At 45.4% G+C, this 12,226-nt stretch overlaps 1 protein-coding gene across 5 annotated transcripts in view; it reads right to left on the bottom strand.

Moving 5' to 3' along the window:
* Ube3d (ubiquitin protein ligase E3D) overlaps positions 1 to 10,170 on the bottom strand; it is a 136,699-nt gene extending 126,529 nt beyond the window's left edge. Inside the window, exons 1-3 of one of the 5 annotated variants that reach the window (XM_060384669.1) lie at positions 9,893 to 10,170; positions 5,479 to 5,678; positions 2,356 to 2,446 (exon numbers count right to left, since the gene is read on the bottom strand). In XM_060384669.1, coding sequence (XP_060240652.1) covers positions 2,356 to 2,446; positions 5,479 to 5,678; positions 9,893 to 9,969 — 368 coding nt within the window. In that variant the 5' untranslated portion in view covers positions 9,970 to 10,170. Of the gene's footprint in view, positions 1 to 2,355; positions 2,447 to 3,994; positions 4,099 to 5,478; positions 5,679 to 9,591; positions 9,743 to 9,892 lie in introns of those variants that run through there. The other 4 variants (XM_021639676.2, XM_060384668.1, XM_060384667.1 and 1 more) reach the window with 4 other exon arrangements.
* Between the last annotated feature and the right edge of the window lie 2,056 nt (positions 10,171 to 12,226).

Raw genomic sequence — 12,226 nt, 5'->3', positions numbered from 1 at the left:
CAGCGAGAGGGCGGAAGTGCACACCCATGTTTCATTCTCCAACCGCCTAGGCTCCTGGAAGAAGGAAAGCCGTCTCTAGCAGCCCCACACCCTTCCAGTTCTCAGTTTTAGAATCACAGACAGGTCTGACACAAAACAGAAGACTCCAGTCCTGGGTAGGACAGATGGGCATCTCGCCAGGCCCTCTCCCAGCAGCATCCCGTCTAACGGAGCACACAAAGCAGGCAATAATGAAACAGCAGTTCCCTTCTGCAATGAGAACCACGAATGCTGTTTCTGCCCTAACTTCCGGATCACTGCATGTGATATGGGATGAGATGTTTCAGAAGCTTCATCTGAGAACTAAACTAAAGCCTGGAACAGATGGAGACAAGAGGCCAAAATACACCGAGATCTCAGCTCTTTTAGAAGTGGGTCCTCCGCCACTTGCAGATCCAGAGCAGCCTCCTCTCTGTAGATTTAAGACCCCTTCTTTTCTTACTTATGCCAATCCCTCAAAAGATGCTCTGTGTGTGACCTCCCCAAACCTTGAGGGTGCATCTGTGCTGGCTCATCTCCTTGGAACCCTGCCAAGGTCGAGAGGCAAGCAAGAAAGGCTGGTGTGAAGCCAAAACAAACACACCAAGCTTTCCTCCATCCAACCCAGCAAAAATTTACTAAGAACACATTTTTTCTCTAGGCACCGTGCCTGATGCTGGGGACGCTGGCAAGAATAATGATTACTGCAATAGCTGCTAAGGCATGGCGAATGCTTACCCTGTACCAGGCACTGCTAGAAACACTTGAATCATCAGATCCTCTCACCACCACTATGAGGTAAGCCCTATTGTTAGCTACACTTTCTCAATAAGGACATTGTGGAAGAGAACGATGAAATAACCTAGCCAAGACCACTGAGCTAGTCAAAGGTGGATGGAAACTCGGTCTTGCCATCACTGCCTACTGCTCTATGCTCTTGGACAACCAAGAGCACAGGAATAAAGGACATGGAAGTCACTGTGGCTGTCAATCCCTGTCCTCAAGCCCACAGGCAAACGAACCTCAGAAGAGTACCAAATGCAACCCAAGAGGAAGAAAAGGCTGGAGGAAGTGAATGCCACATCAGCTGAGTTAGCAAGTGGGGGCTAACAGGGAGTGGCAAAGGGTGGAGCTGCATTCGGGATAGGCAGTAGCATTCAGGAAAGGGAGCAGCAAGCATGATAGGGATATCCTGTAAGGATAGGAGTCAGAAAAGCTGGCAGGGCTATGAAACACACACTCACTCACGACCAGGCCCCTGTGATAACTTGTGAGCCTGGGAAGGAGAGAGGAGGCTAAAGGAAGAGCTAAAATGGGAGGGAGTTGACGTGGTACGCGAAGGGGTCCAGCACTCTCCATCCAGAAAGAACAACTGTGCTTTGGAGCAACTATCCAATGGTGGCGCAGGGCATCTGCACAGGGCAAAGCTGAGAAAGTAGAAGGCTTGAGAAAGCAGCAGGCTGCTGACAACCTGTCCTTAGGTGAGAAGACAGTAGACAGAGGAAATGACTTCGGCTCTAAAGGCAATGAACGGCCACAAGGCCTGATGACTATGTATGAGGAGCAGGAAGAAATCTACCAGGCAGAGGTTCGGCATTCCAGGGCCAAGGACACTGAAAGAGGAGCAGGCTCCAGAGAGGAAGCCCCGTTTGCCTGTCCCAGGCACCTAACTTAGAAAATCCAGCAAAGAATCCTAAGTTCTTCCTTTAAATACTGCTAACAACAATAATGTTTTCATCCATCTTCCACATGAGTCACTAGAAGCTGATAAATCAGAGGGAGCATTTATGTCCAAGACACCAGAAAGCTGACTTGAGGAAAGGAAAAGATTCAAAAGAAGAAGCCAACTTGAGAACGCTAAGGAAATAGCAAGGAGCCTTTCCCTTCTCCACAGGGTAATTACAGCGCGTTACCAGAGCAAGTTACAAGATTAACCTAATCACTGAGAAAAGGTTAATTCCTGCTCTGCATGCTCCATCTTAACAGGCAGGGGAACAAGGAAATGGGTTTTAGAAAGGCCTTGATTGAACTAGCGCAGATGAAAAGTCCAGCCGCACAGCTTCTGCAAGTTGAAAATTCACCTACGGTGGAAACCCTCCCGCACCATCAGGGACACGTGAGGGATGGCTCAGCGGTCTTCCACCAAGACCAGCTTCTTCCTTAAGACCACACTCCCAATCGGCTCAGTTCCACCGTCATGGTGAGAGTCAGGGTCCACTTTGTTCAAAGCAACACTAAGCTGGCTCTGATTTTAGGGCCCTCTACTGTTCCCTTGGAAATCATTCCCAGAAACCATCACCGGGCACAGTATGATCAGTGCCAGGTTGCACTCCTTACCTGTCCTTTATCGTGACGTCGCCGCAGGACTGGCAGTAAAATGTGTACCGTGCTTGGGCTTGCAGGCTTCGATTAAATACTGGCATCAGTTCTAAAGGCAATTATGAAACAACCAGTCTTAGAGGTTTGGAGCTAACGTATTACAACCACAGTTAAAGGGTTTGCTAGCACAATACATCACCAACAATACACACTGTTTATGATTTACTTGGAAGGATAGGCTTCATTAGCACTACCCGATGACTCAACCAGAAGCAAACATTGTGAAGTGTTTCCAAAAACAACAGATTCTGTTTAGGATTCCTGAGCCAGGCGTTGCCCTAGATTACCATGTAACATGCTGGTGAGTTTCCTCCTCTCATTCTATAAATGCAACAAATTCTATATTAACAATGAGTGGAGATAGATTTCTAAAATCTACATTCAATCTGGCTTTTTCGTTTTTTTATGTTTTGGTTCCGTGCCCACCCCTACACGTTAAACAGTCTGAGCAAACAAAGTGGACAGCCAGACTGGTCTTTGTGGAGCAGGTCCAAGAAATACAAAGCTCCTGAGAGTCTCCTCACCGTCTGATGAAGCTGTGGGAGATGGGTAGGCAGGGGAGGTAGAGATACTGGGAGCTGTGGGAGAAAAATGTGGATTTCCCATCCAGCTGCGTTGGTTAGCTGTTCCCCTCAGTCCTGCTGTTTGATTTATGAACGAAGAAAATTTTATTTTTTTTAAAAAAAAACACTGCATTGTTAGTCTATAAAAAACGAGATTGAAGTAATGAGGTCATAATTATTAGAAGTAAGCAACAGAACTCTCCCTTGCTGTTACTTTGTATGTATGCTTAAGACGATTTTTCAGAAACTTTAAGTCCTGGCAATTAAAAAATTCTTCGGTTTAATCTCTAAGTGTCTCTACAAATCCCTCCTGCTCACAAAGGTTAAATAAACAGTATTATTCTCTTCTCTAATGCTACAAAGATGATCTAGAGGAGCCCTCCAACATACACTTCAGAACTAGTTTTCAGTGGGACACTGCCCTCTGCTGGCCACTGGATCAAGTGCTGAATCCTGGTTGAGCATGGCTGCCCAGGAAGACGCAACACTAGGTCATTTCCCCACAAACCGATGGTGACCATTTCACCTATGTTAACCTCAAAACAGTGTGCTGGGCTGCGGTGTATCAGGATTGCTCTGAAAGCGTGGTCTTACAGTTGAAAAGGCAACTCTTTTAAAACCCTGAGACACAACTGAACGCTAAAATTTTCAAAAGTTAGTTCCTATCCTACAATACTTAGATTTCCATGCACACCAGTGTATTCACCAACCTGATCATCATTCATGCGGCAAATGCTTATTCCCGCCTATTATGCAGAAAGCACTAAAGCAATTAAAGAAGGAGGAATCTGCTTTGCACAGCCTTTCATGCACCACAGAACAGGCTTTGCAAGTCCCCTCTTCAGGTATTTGAACAAAATGTTTCAAAACACACACACACACACACAAACTAGTCCAACAAACACAAACAATACTCAGACTAGCACACTGCAGTGGATTTACTTTGTCCACAGTTAGTATTAAAGGTTGCTCATTAACTGAAAATGTTAAAAAAAAATAAAAATTCAGTTACAGAATATGAGTAGGCAACAAACCCAAATACTGTGTCCCTAGATGTCTCCATTCCTGTATCTTTACTGTCAGAGCCCTAGAAAACACCGAGGCTCTTACACCAGCCCTCTGCCGGTTTCCAAACAGGAAGTTCCTGCTGTTACTGGGCTAACAAGGAAAGTGATGACATCAAAGATCCACACGGGCATACCTCCGTCCCAGAACAGGGGTACAGTCAGGGAGGCACTTTGTCTATTTCCCCGGTGGCCTCATCCTGCTTTTCAGGATTCCGTGTCATTCTAGTTCCTCAGACGACACTCAAGCATGAGGCGCCTTGTTTCTAAAACCGCTTCTGCATATACTTCAGCCATTCATTAATTCGGAACACTAGCAAAATTACCCTCAGGAAAAAGAATGAATGACACACACACCCCTTGCCTAAATGCCAGGAGATGGTTTTACATCTCTTACAGGCTTCGTGGGACAATGTGGTCGGCCGCACCTCCAGTCTCCACATAGATCTGATGAAGGGCTTATACGAACAGTTCAGCACCGAGGCCTGAGGGGGCAATGGAAACAAGAAAAGTCTTCCTCTGCGCTGAAGCATCAATAGTTTCTTTGAGCGCTGTTTTCCCTTTCCACAGCATTTTCCTTGCCTATAGCACATCCACACTGTAAGAGGCAATGAGCCAGAATTTAAAAAAAAAAAAAAAACAATAATAATAAAATAAAATTCAGGAGCGCTTACAGAAAGAAAAGGTTTCACCACCTAGCTGCATCAATATGCATCTTGAGTTTGTATACAATCACAAACGGTGCGATGGCAACCATCCGGCAACAACGCTATATTACGCTTCACAGGAAACGCCGGGTCCTTTGCCTGCACTGCTCCCTCTCGGCACGGATGGGATCATTCCCACTGCTCGGTTCTCTGGTCAAACGGTCACTCCCCGTGGCTCGACTCCATTTATGTTGCCCACAGCATTTTTGCTATATGCAGCTTAATTATCTGCTCAGCATCTGCTGTTCCCCCACATCAGGATATACACCGCACAACTGCAGAAGCCTTTGTGGCGTCTTGGCGTCTGTGTTCCCGAACGGCTCCCGCCTAGTATGGGCTAACTAGTCTGCTCAATGAGCACGTATCGACGCAATGCTTCTAAACCAACCAAATTTTGATTTTATTCTCATATCTGTGAGCCCGACATTTATGAATTTTAAAAAAAAAATGAACTGGGTGGTTTGGGGAAAAAAAAAATCTCTGTACCTTCTGCTCAAGTTTGCCACGAGACTAAAAAGTGCTCTAAAATTCAAAGCATAGTCTTAAACATATACTTAAAAGTGTAAAGGTTCGGGAAAGGTAAGTGACATATTTCAGGACACACAGTAGGTGACTGGCAGAGCCGATTGGAGACCCTGGAACTTCTCCGCCCCCATCCCTTCCAGGTCCTGATTGCCAATCTTTTCACCTGGGAAGAGTTCAGCTGAACCAACGTCAACCCCCTTCAGGGGTGCTGCTCCTACTCACGTGGGCTAGATTCGGCCTGGGCCTGCAGGCGCAGGTGCAAACCATCTCCACCGATATACTGCAGCCCGCGGCACGAGGAAGGTACAAGCCTGACCCCTGCTGGAAGCCGGATCTCGGTGCAGCGGTCAGGGGTTCTCAGCAAGAGCGAGGCCGGAGTCACAGTGAAGTCCAGCTGCATCCCTCCTCCTTCATCTGGCTCTCTGACAATGCAAAATAAAAGCCAAACTGATGATTCCTCATCACGTCTTTAACCCCAGCACTCGAGTTTGAGGCCAGTCTGGTCTACACAGCAAGTTCCAGGATGGCACAAGGACTACAGAGAGAAACCCTGTCTCGAAAACCCAAAATTAATTAAATAAAAGATGAGGAATCAACCTCAACCATACCAATAAACAAAAGTACTAAAAATTCTAGTGGATACACAGAGATTGTCAAATGTATTTGACAAAAACACTCATCTGTCTCATTTTTCCCTGGAGAGGGAGTGATATTTATAAAGACACAGGTTTAAAGTATAAGGACAGTGTAGTGAACTGATTTCTGATACAGATTCTGAACTAGCCAATGAGAAAAGTTACGGTAGTAATTAAGGGCCACAGACCAACTAGATAACTATATATAATAAAATAAGCTTTGACTCATACTTCACTGTAAACAGGAAAATCAATCCAATGTGTCAGAGACAGAAACGAAACGAAACAAAAGTGGTAACACTCCCAGAAAACAAATGCAGGAAAGCTGAGCACAGTCTCAGACATGCATATGGTCCCAGAGACTGAGGCTGAGGCAAGCAGGTGGCTCCTTAAGCCCAGGAGTTCAAAAGCAGCCTGACCAGCACAGCAAAACCCATCTGTTAAATAAAGACGTAGATAAAAGAAACCTTGGATGAAAGTTGTTGGGGGGGAGCAGTGCTATGTATTCTAACATTAATTATTTTGCTCCCCAAGGTCTGTTTGCTGTCTTTCATGAGCAGACTCTCACATACCCCAAAATGACATTCGTCACCTTGCCTAAGAAATTGTTCCTGATTGGCTAAATAAAAGGCCTACACCTGAGCAGGGCAGAAGGTAGGGGTGGAGCTAAGGTTTGAAGGCTTTGGGGAAGGAAGGATCACAGAATGGAGGAGAGGGTACCAGAGGGGAGAGAGGAGGCAGGGCCACCATGGCTTAGTGTGGAGAGAAGCACTCGACCAGATTGTCATGGGTGGAGGAAAGCTGCCCAGATGAGAAGAATCAGCAAGTACTTATGGAATTATGGATGGGAAGAAGCCTAGATAGAAATTATTAGAGCAACGGGCATGGGACAGGAGCTGGGAGGTAAAGATGGTTTAGGGAGTTAATATCTGCCCAGGCCCAGATAAAATAAGGCTTCTCTAAAATCTATCAGGTGACTGTGTCTTATGTTGATTTGATAGTGAGTTAAATAATACCGTCATGATAATTACAGGTTTTAATAATAAACATTATTAGCTTATTTTTTTATTTTCCACAACAGGAAGTATTCACAAAGTTGATGTAGGCAAAGATTTAAGTCATTAGAAAAAGCTGTTCAAAACTAATTGATAAACTATACTTTAAGATTAAAATTTCTCTGCTCATCAAAAGACAGAACATACTGAGTATCCCTAAGCCAAAAAGCCAAAATGCCCTGAAAAAAGAAAGATACCTTGAATTTCCAGGTTAGGGACACTCAACAAGAAAAGTCTATGCAAATACTACAAACTTGAGAAAAGTCCAAAATCTGAAACACTTCAGGCCCACCCAGACCTTTTCCAATAAGTCATACCCAACCTGCATTAGGAAAGTGAAAATGTGCACCAGTGCCAAAAGACATACACATACTCACACAGCATTCTACTGTAAAGCTGTTTCAACTTAACAAGATGAACCTGTTTTTATTAGCTAGAAACCATAAGACGCTTTACAAGACAGACATCCACACATACTTGAATTATCAAAAAGTAGATGAAAAAGTTCTCAACACTGTAAGCCAACAAGGAAATTAAAACCACTATGAGACACTTCCTCATTTCCATCAGAACGGCTCAAACCAAAGAGACTGATCACATTGGAGAACTGTTTGAGAGTTTCTCACAAAACAATGCACACCTCTATCCTATATTCCAGTGATTTCACCCTTAGGTATTAATCCAAGGGTATATACGTCATAAAAAGACATATGTTGGGGGTATGGCTCAGCGGCAAATGCAGTTGCCTAGCTCCAACAACACATACACACACACAAGCACATGCACACACATCTTACACTGTGACGCTAATACAGCTGACTCATAATAAACCCTTTCTGGAAATAAACAAAACATCCAGCAATAGCAGAATAAGCAAGTGGTTTGTGGAATACTCAGACAATGGAAAATTGCTCAGTAAGAAACAGAAAAGGAATACTAATATAATCAACAACACAGAAGAAACATGAATCTCAAATCCTTGTTGAAGGTTCCCAGTAATGTGAAGGCAGAGGCAGGCAGATCTCAAAGTCAGCCTGAATTACCTAGTAACTTATACCAGCCACGAATGCATTGTTAGGCACTGTCAAAAACACAAAACACAAGAGCAACAGAAAACATGCCAGGCAAAGCAGATAGAAACGACATTGTCAACTTCGCTGCATCTGGAATTAATTTAAAAATTAAAAATAGAGAGCACACCTGTGAGGGGCTTTTGCTTAATTCGAGTAGGCAAGTTCATTTCTTCTACTCCTGACCTCTGAGGTAGGAAGATCTTCTAAGCTGTGAAAAGCTGCCTCAAATCTGGGCCATATTTTCTGTTGGAAGCCTATATAAGGACATGGAAGAAGGAAGCTCTTTGCCTGCTTCCCCTCACTCTCACTGGCTAATTCATCCCTTCACTGGTATCAGAGCCTACTTCTTTGAGATTCTGAAGCATACTGAAGACAAGCCAAGACATCCAGCCAGCATAACAGGACCCTTGGACATAGGCAGCCATTGTTGGATTAGCTGGACTGCATCCTGCATCCTGTAAGTCTTCCTAATAAATCCCTTTTCATAACAGAGAGATTCATGCAGTAAGTTATGTTACTCTAGAGAACACTGACCAATACACATGTCAACGCAGTTCAAGAAACAGTGGCATTATGTGGAACGGATGAATGAGACCAGACCATGGTTGTTACTGGAGCAAGGGAACTGAGAGTGGTGTCAGAGATCAGCAGTCAAAAGACCAGAGGGACAGACATAAAGTCTAGCAAGGTAGTAGGTTTCTCACCTTGCTTAGAGTTTGTTTTGTACGGGGGTTAAGGAGATGTATTTGATAATGTTTGTACTATTAATTACTGAACAAGGTTGAAATTGCAGATACTTCTTCAAATTTCATTAAGTTCGTAAGATCGAACTTATGACTGCACTCCTTTATCTCCCCAGCCTTCACCCCCATCCTGGGGAAAGAATTCAAGGCCTGTATACGCTAGGCAAATTGAATTATTACACCGACCCTGGGCTCAGTCCCAATCTTTTGTTTATTTGTTTGTTTTGTTTTTGGTTTTGAAGATAAAGTTTCTCTGTGTAGCCTTGGCTGTCCTGGACTCACTTTGTAGACCAGGCTGGCCTCAAACTCACAAGAGAGCCGCCTGCCTCTTCCTCTGCCTCTACAAATACTAGGATTACAGGCATGGGCCACCAGGCCCGGCTTCAATCCCAATCTTAAAAGTGAAGAAATTCAGGTAAAATTATTCTATCCTGTGGGGAAGCTCGGATTTGAATTCAGTTCTCAGGCCATATCCCAAACTTCCATTCTAGCTACTTGGCAGATTTCAGGAAAAGAAGAAAAGCTAAGAAAAAGAAAAACAAACAAACAAAAAAACCGCTGGGCGTGGTGGTACACGACTTTAATCCCAGCACTCCGGAGGCAGAGGCAGGCGGGATCGCTCGGAGTTCGAGGCCAGACTGATCTACAAAACGAGGCCGGGACAGACAAGGTTACACAAAGAAAGCCCCTCTCCAAAAAGCCAATCAACCAATCGAACAAACAAACAAACAAATACAGCTGTGCTGCTCTGCAGTGAATTTTCAGATCTAAATTATTTTGGAACATTTATTACGAAGAACAAGACAAAACCTACGAAGGGATCACAGACCATTAACGTTGCTGACCATAAGCAAAACGGAGTATTTTTCCCGTTAGAAGGTTCTTGCTTGTGCAGTGAATACGAAATTCAAAGTTTGCAAGCTAAAGTGCTTGCCAGGCAAACAAAAACCATCTAAGTCCGCCGCCCGCATCCCGTGCCGCGCACGCGCACGCTGCCCCGCGCACGCGCACACCGTCCGGTGCTCGGCCCTGCGCTCCTGCGCCGCGCGCGCGCGCGCACTAGCGCCCCGGTCGCGCGCGCGGCTCACGCACGCGGTCCCGCCCGCCCCCGCCGCCGCCTCCTCCCTTACCCCAGGATCAGCAGCGCGCTCTGCAGCCGTCTCCGCACTTCCAGGAACACGCGCGTTTCCGCCGCAACCACCGCCATGGCCGCCTCGGGGCCCCACGCGGGACCGAGCGCGCGCGCGACCAGCAGAGCCGGAGCGGAGTGGGAGCACGTGCGGCCGGAGCGGGCGGCCAGGCAGCGGGGCGCGCTCTGCCGGCTACAGCGCCGCCTTCCGGGCAGAGCTCGCGCTGCCGAGGCGCCCGGCCCTGGAGCACACCCTTCCCCAGCTCCTGGGCCTGGGGACGCACTCCTCTGGGTGGCTTGGGTAGAGATGAGGTAGATAATGAAGCAGAGGCTGTACGGGTGGGAACTTTCCACAGGTCCAGATCTGAATTACCCGCCCACAGCCCACTTTATCTGCGTGTCCCCCCCCCCCCTTTTTTTTTTTGGAACTAGAGCCGTTTTTTAGCTTCCGTCTGGTGCAACCAAAATGTCAGAGATGAATTGAGCATTGCATTTCGCCGCAGACGAGGTAGTTCCAAGACTGAAACAGTTGCAAAAGCTTGTAAGGTCTCTGTAAGCCATGAAAAGACGGTGGATGGAGTCGAGTATCTTGAGTTTGCAGGACTAATCATTCGTATAATTTTTGAGACGCGAAAAGAAAATGGGCGATTGCTTATATACACTCCCATTATACCGCAGAAATAGACTCAGAGAAGTCAGAATTCCATCGCTATTACAAGATACATCCTGAAAGTCTGACGCAGTAAAGGATAAAGGCTTAAATAAATATGTCAGGCCATAGAATTTGAATAGGACTTCTTTAAAACGATAGCTTGTATAAGACAAAGGAAATTCTTAATGTTACTGTTGTTGTGACAAAACACCATGACCAAAGAAACTTGGGATGAAATGGTTTATTCAGCTTACACTTCTGCAGCACTGTTTATCACTGAAGGATGTCAGGACAGGAACTCAAAACAGGGCAGAAACCTGGAGGCAGAAGACTGTGCAGAGAGAGGCCATGAAGGGTCCTGCTTATTGACTTGGCTCTGCATGGCTTTGCTCAGCCTGCTTTCTTATGAAACCCAGCCTGGGAAAGCTCTGGACTATCCCATGGGCTGGCTCTACCTCGGCAACCACTAATTAAGACAAGGCATTACAGCTGGATCTTAGGGAGCATTTACCTCAATTGAGGTTCCCTCCTTTCAGATGCCTTTAAGCTTGTGTCACGTTGGCATAAAACTGGCCAGGATAGAAATCCTGTTTATTGATGTTCCATTTCAAAGTCGTATACTTAACCCCATACCAAACAAATTTCTAAGTAAGTTCTTTAAGCCAAGGATAATAGTGCATATCTGTAATCTCAGCATTTAGGTCAGTTGGGGCTATATAGTGAGTGCAGGGCTATGTGGCAAGACACTAGCTCAAAATAAAGTGGTCTTTAAATATATTGAGAAATATAACTTCAGACAAGTTTCCTAATACCTGCCATTGAGGTGTTTCAAAGTTTATCATGTTGCAACATAAATTTCTGTTTCATCACGACAATTTGTAATCATAGGTGGGAGTGATAGCTTACAAAATAAAAGCTGGACGCTGGAAAGTTGGCTCAGCAGTTAAGAGCACTTGCTGCTCTTTCGGAGGACAGAGAAGCTAGGTGTCCAGCACTCAAATCCCTCTCCTCATAACTGCTTGTCACCCCGGGGCATTTGACCCCTTCTTCTGGGCTCCAGGATACACATACATACCTGCAGGAACTCTCACACAGAAAATAAACGTAATATTTAATCTAATTAATTTAAAAATACACGTAATATTTAATACACGTAACAAAATAATCTTTGAAAAAACAAAGGTAATTACTATTTGGTGTCAACTCATTTATTTGAAGGGCGATTGTCATCTTCTACTTTTAACACTTAAGGGGTGTAAAATGCTTAAATGCTGGCACATAGGGAAATAAACAGCATTCTCAGAATAGCAGGCTCCTTTAAAACTTGTTCACACGGAAACACATAAATTTTTCCAGACAAAAAAAGCCTTTGGGGTAACTGTACGTTTGAAAGAAATCTAGATATATGCTAATATATGCTAAAGTGTCACTCAGTTCTACACAGAGTTTGAATAAATACTCGAATAAAGTGTAGGTGCATCCTCTGGCTCAGCCACACTTCAAAATTGTCCTGCATTTCCCCGGATCCATCAAAAGGAGGGTTCTGGCTGCTCCCGCCTTCTCCTCTCGCGGAGCCTCCACGACCGCCCGCGTGAGGGCGCTGTGGCGCCAGCGAGCAGCGGTCGGTGGGTGGGGGGGTGGCGAGGGGCGGGACCGAGGCCGCCGACGTCGACGCCGGCGTGG

Source organism: Meriones unguiculatus, chromosome 6 (assembly GCF_030254825.1).
Source record: "Meriones unguiculatus strain TT.TT164.6M chromosome 6, Bangor_MerUng_6.1, whole genome shotgun sequence".
NCBI classification, from domain to species: Eukaryota; Metazoa; Chordata; class Mammalia; order Rodentia; family Muridae; genus Meriones; species Meriones unguiculatus.
Note: the sequence above shows the minus strand (reverse complement) of the source record. Positions and strands in the feature narration are given on the sequence as shown.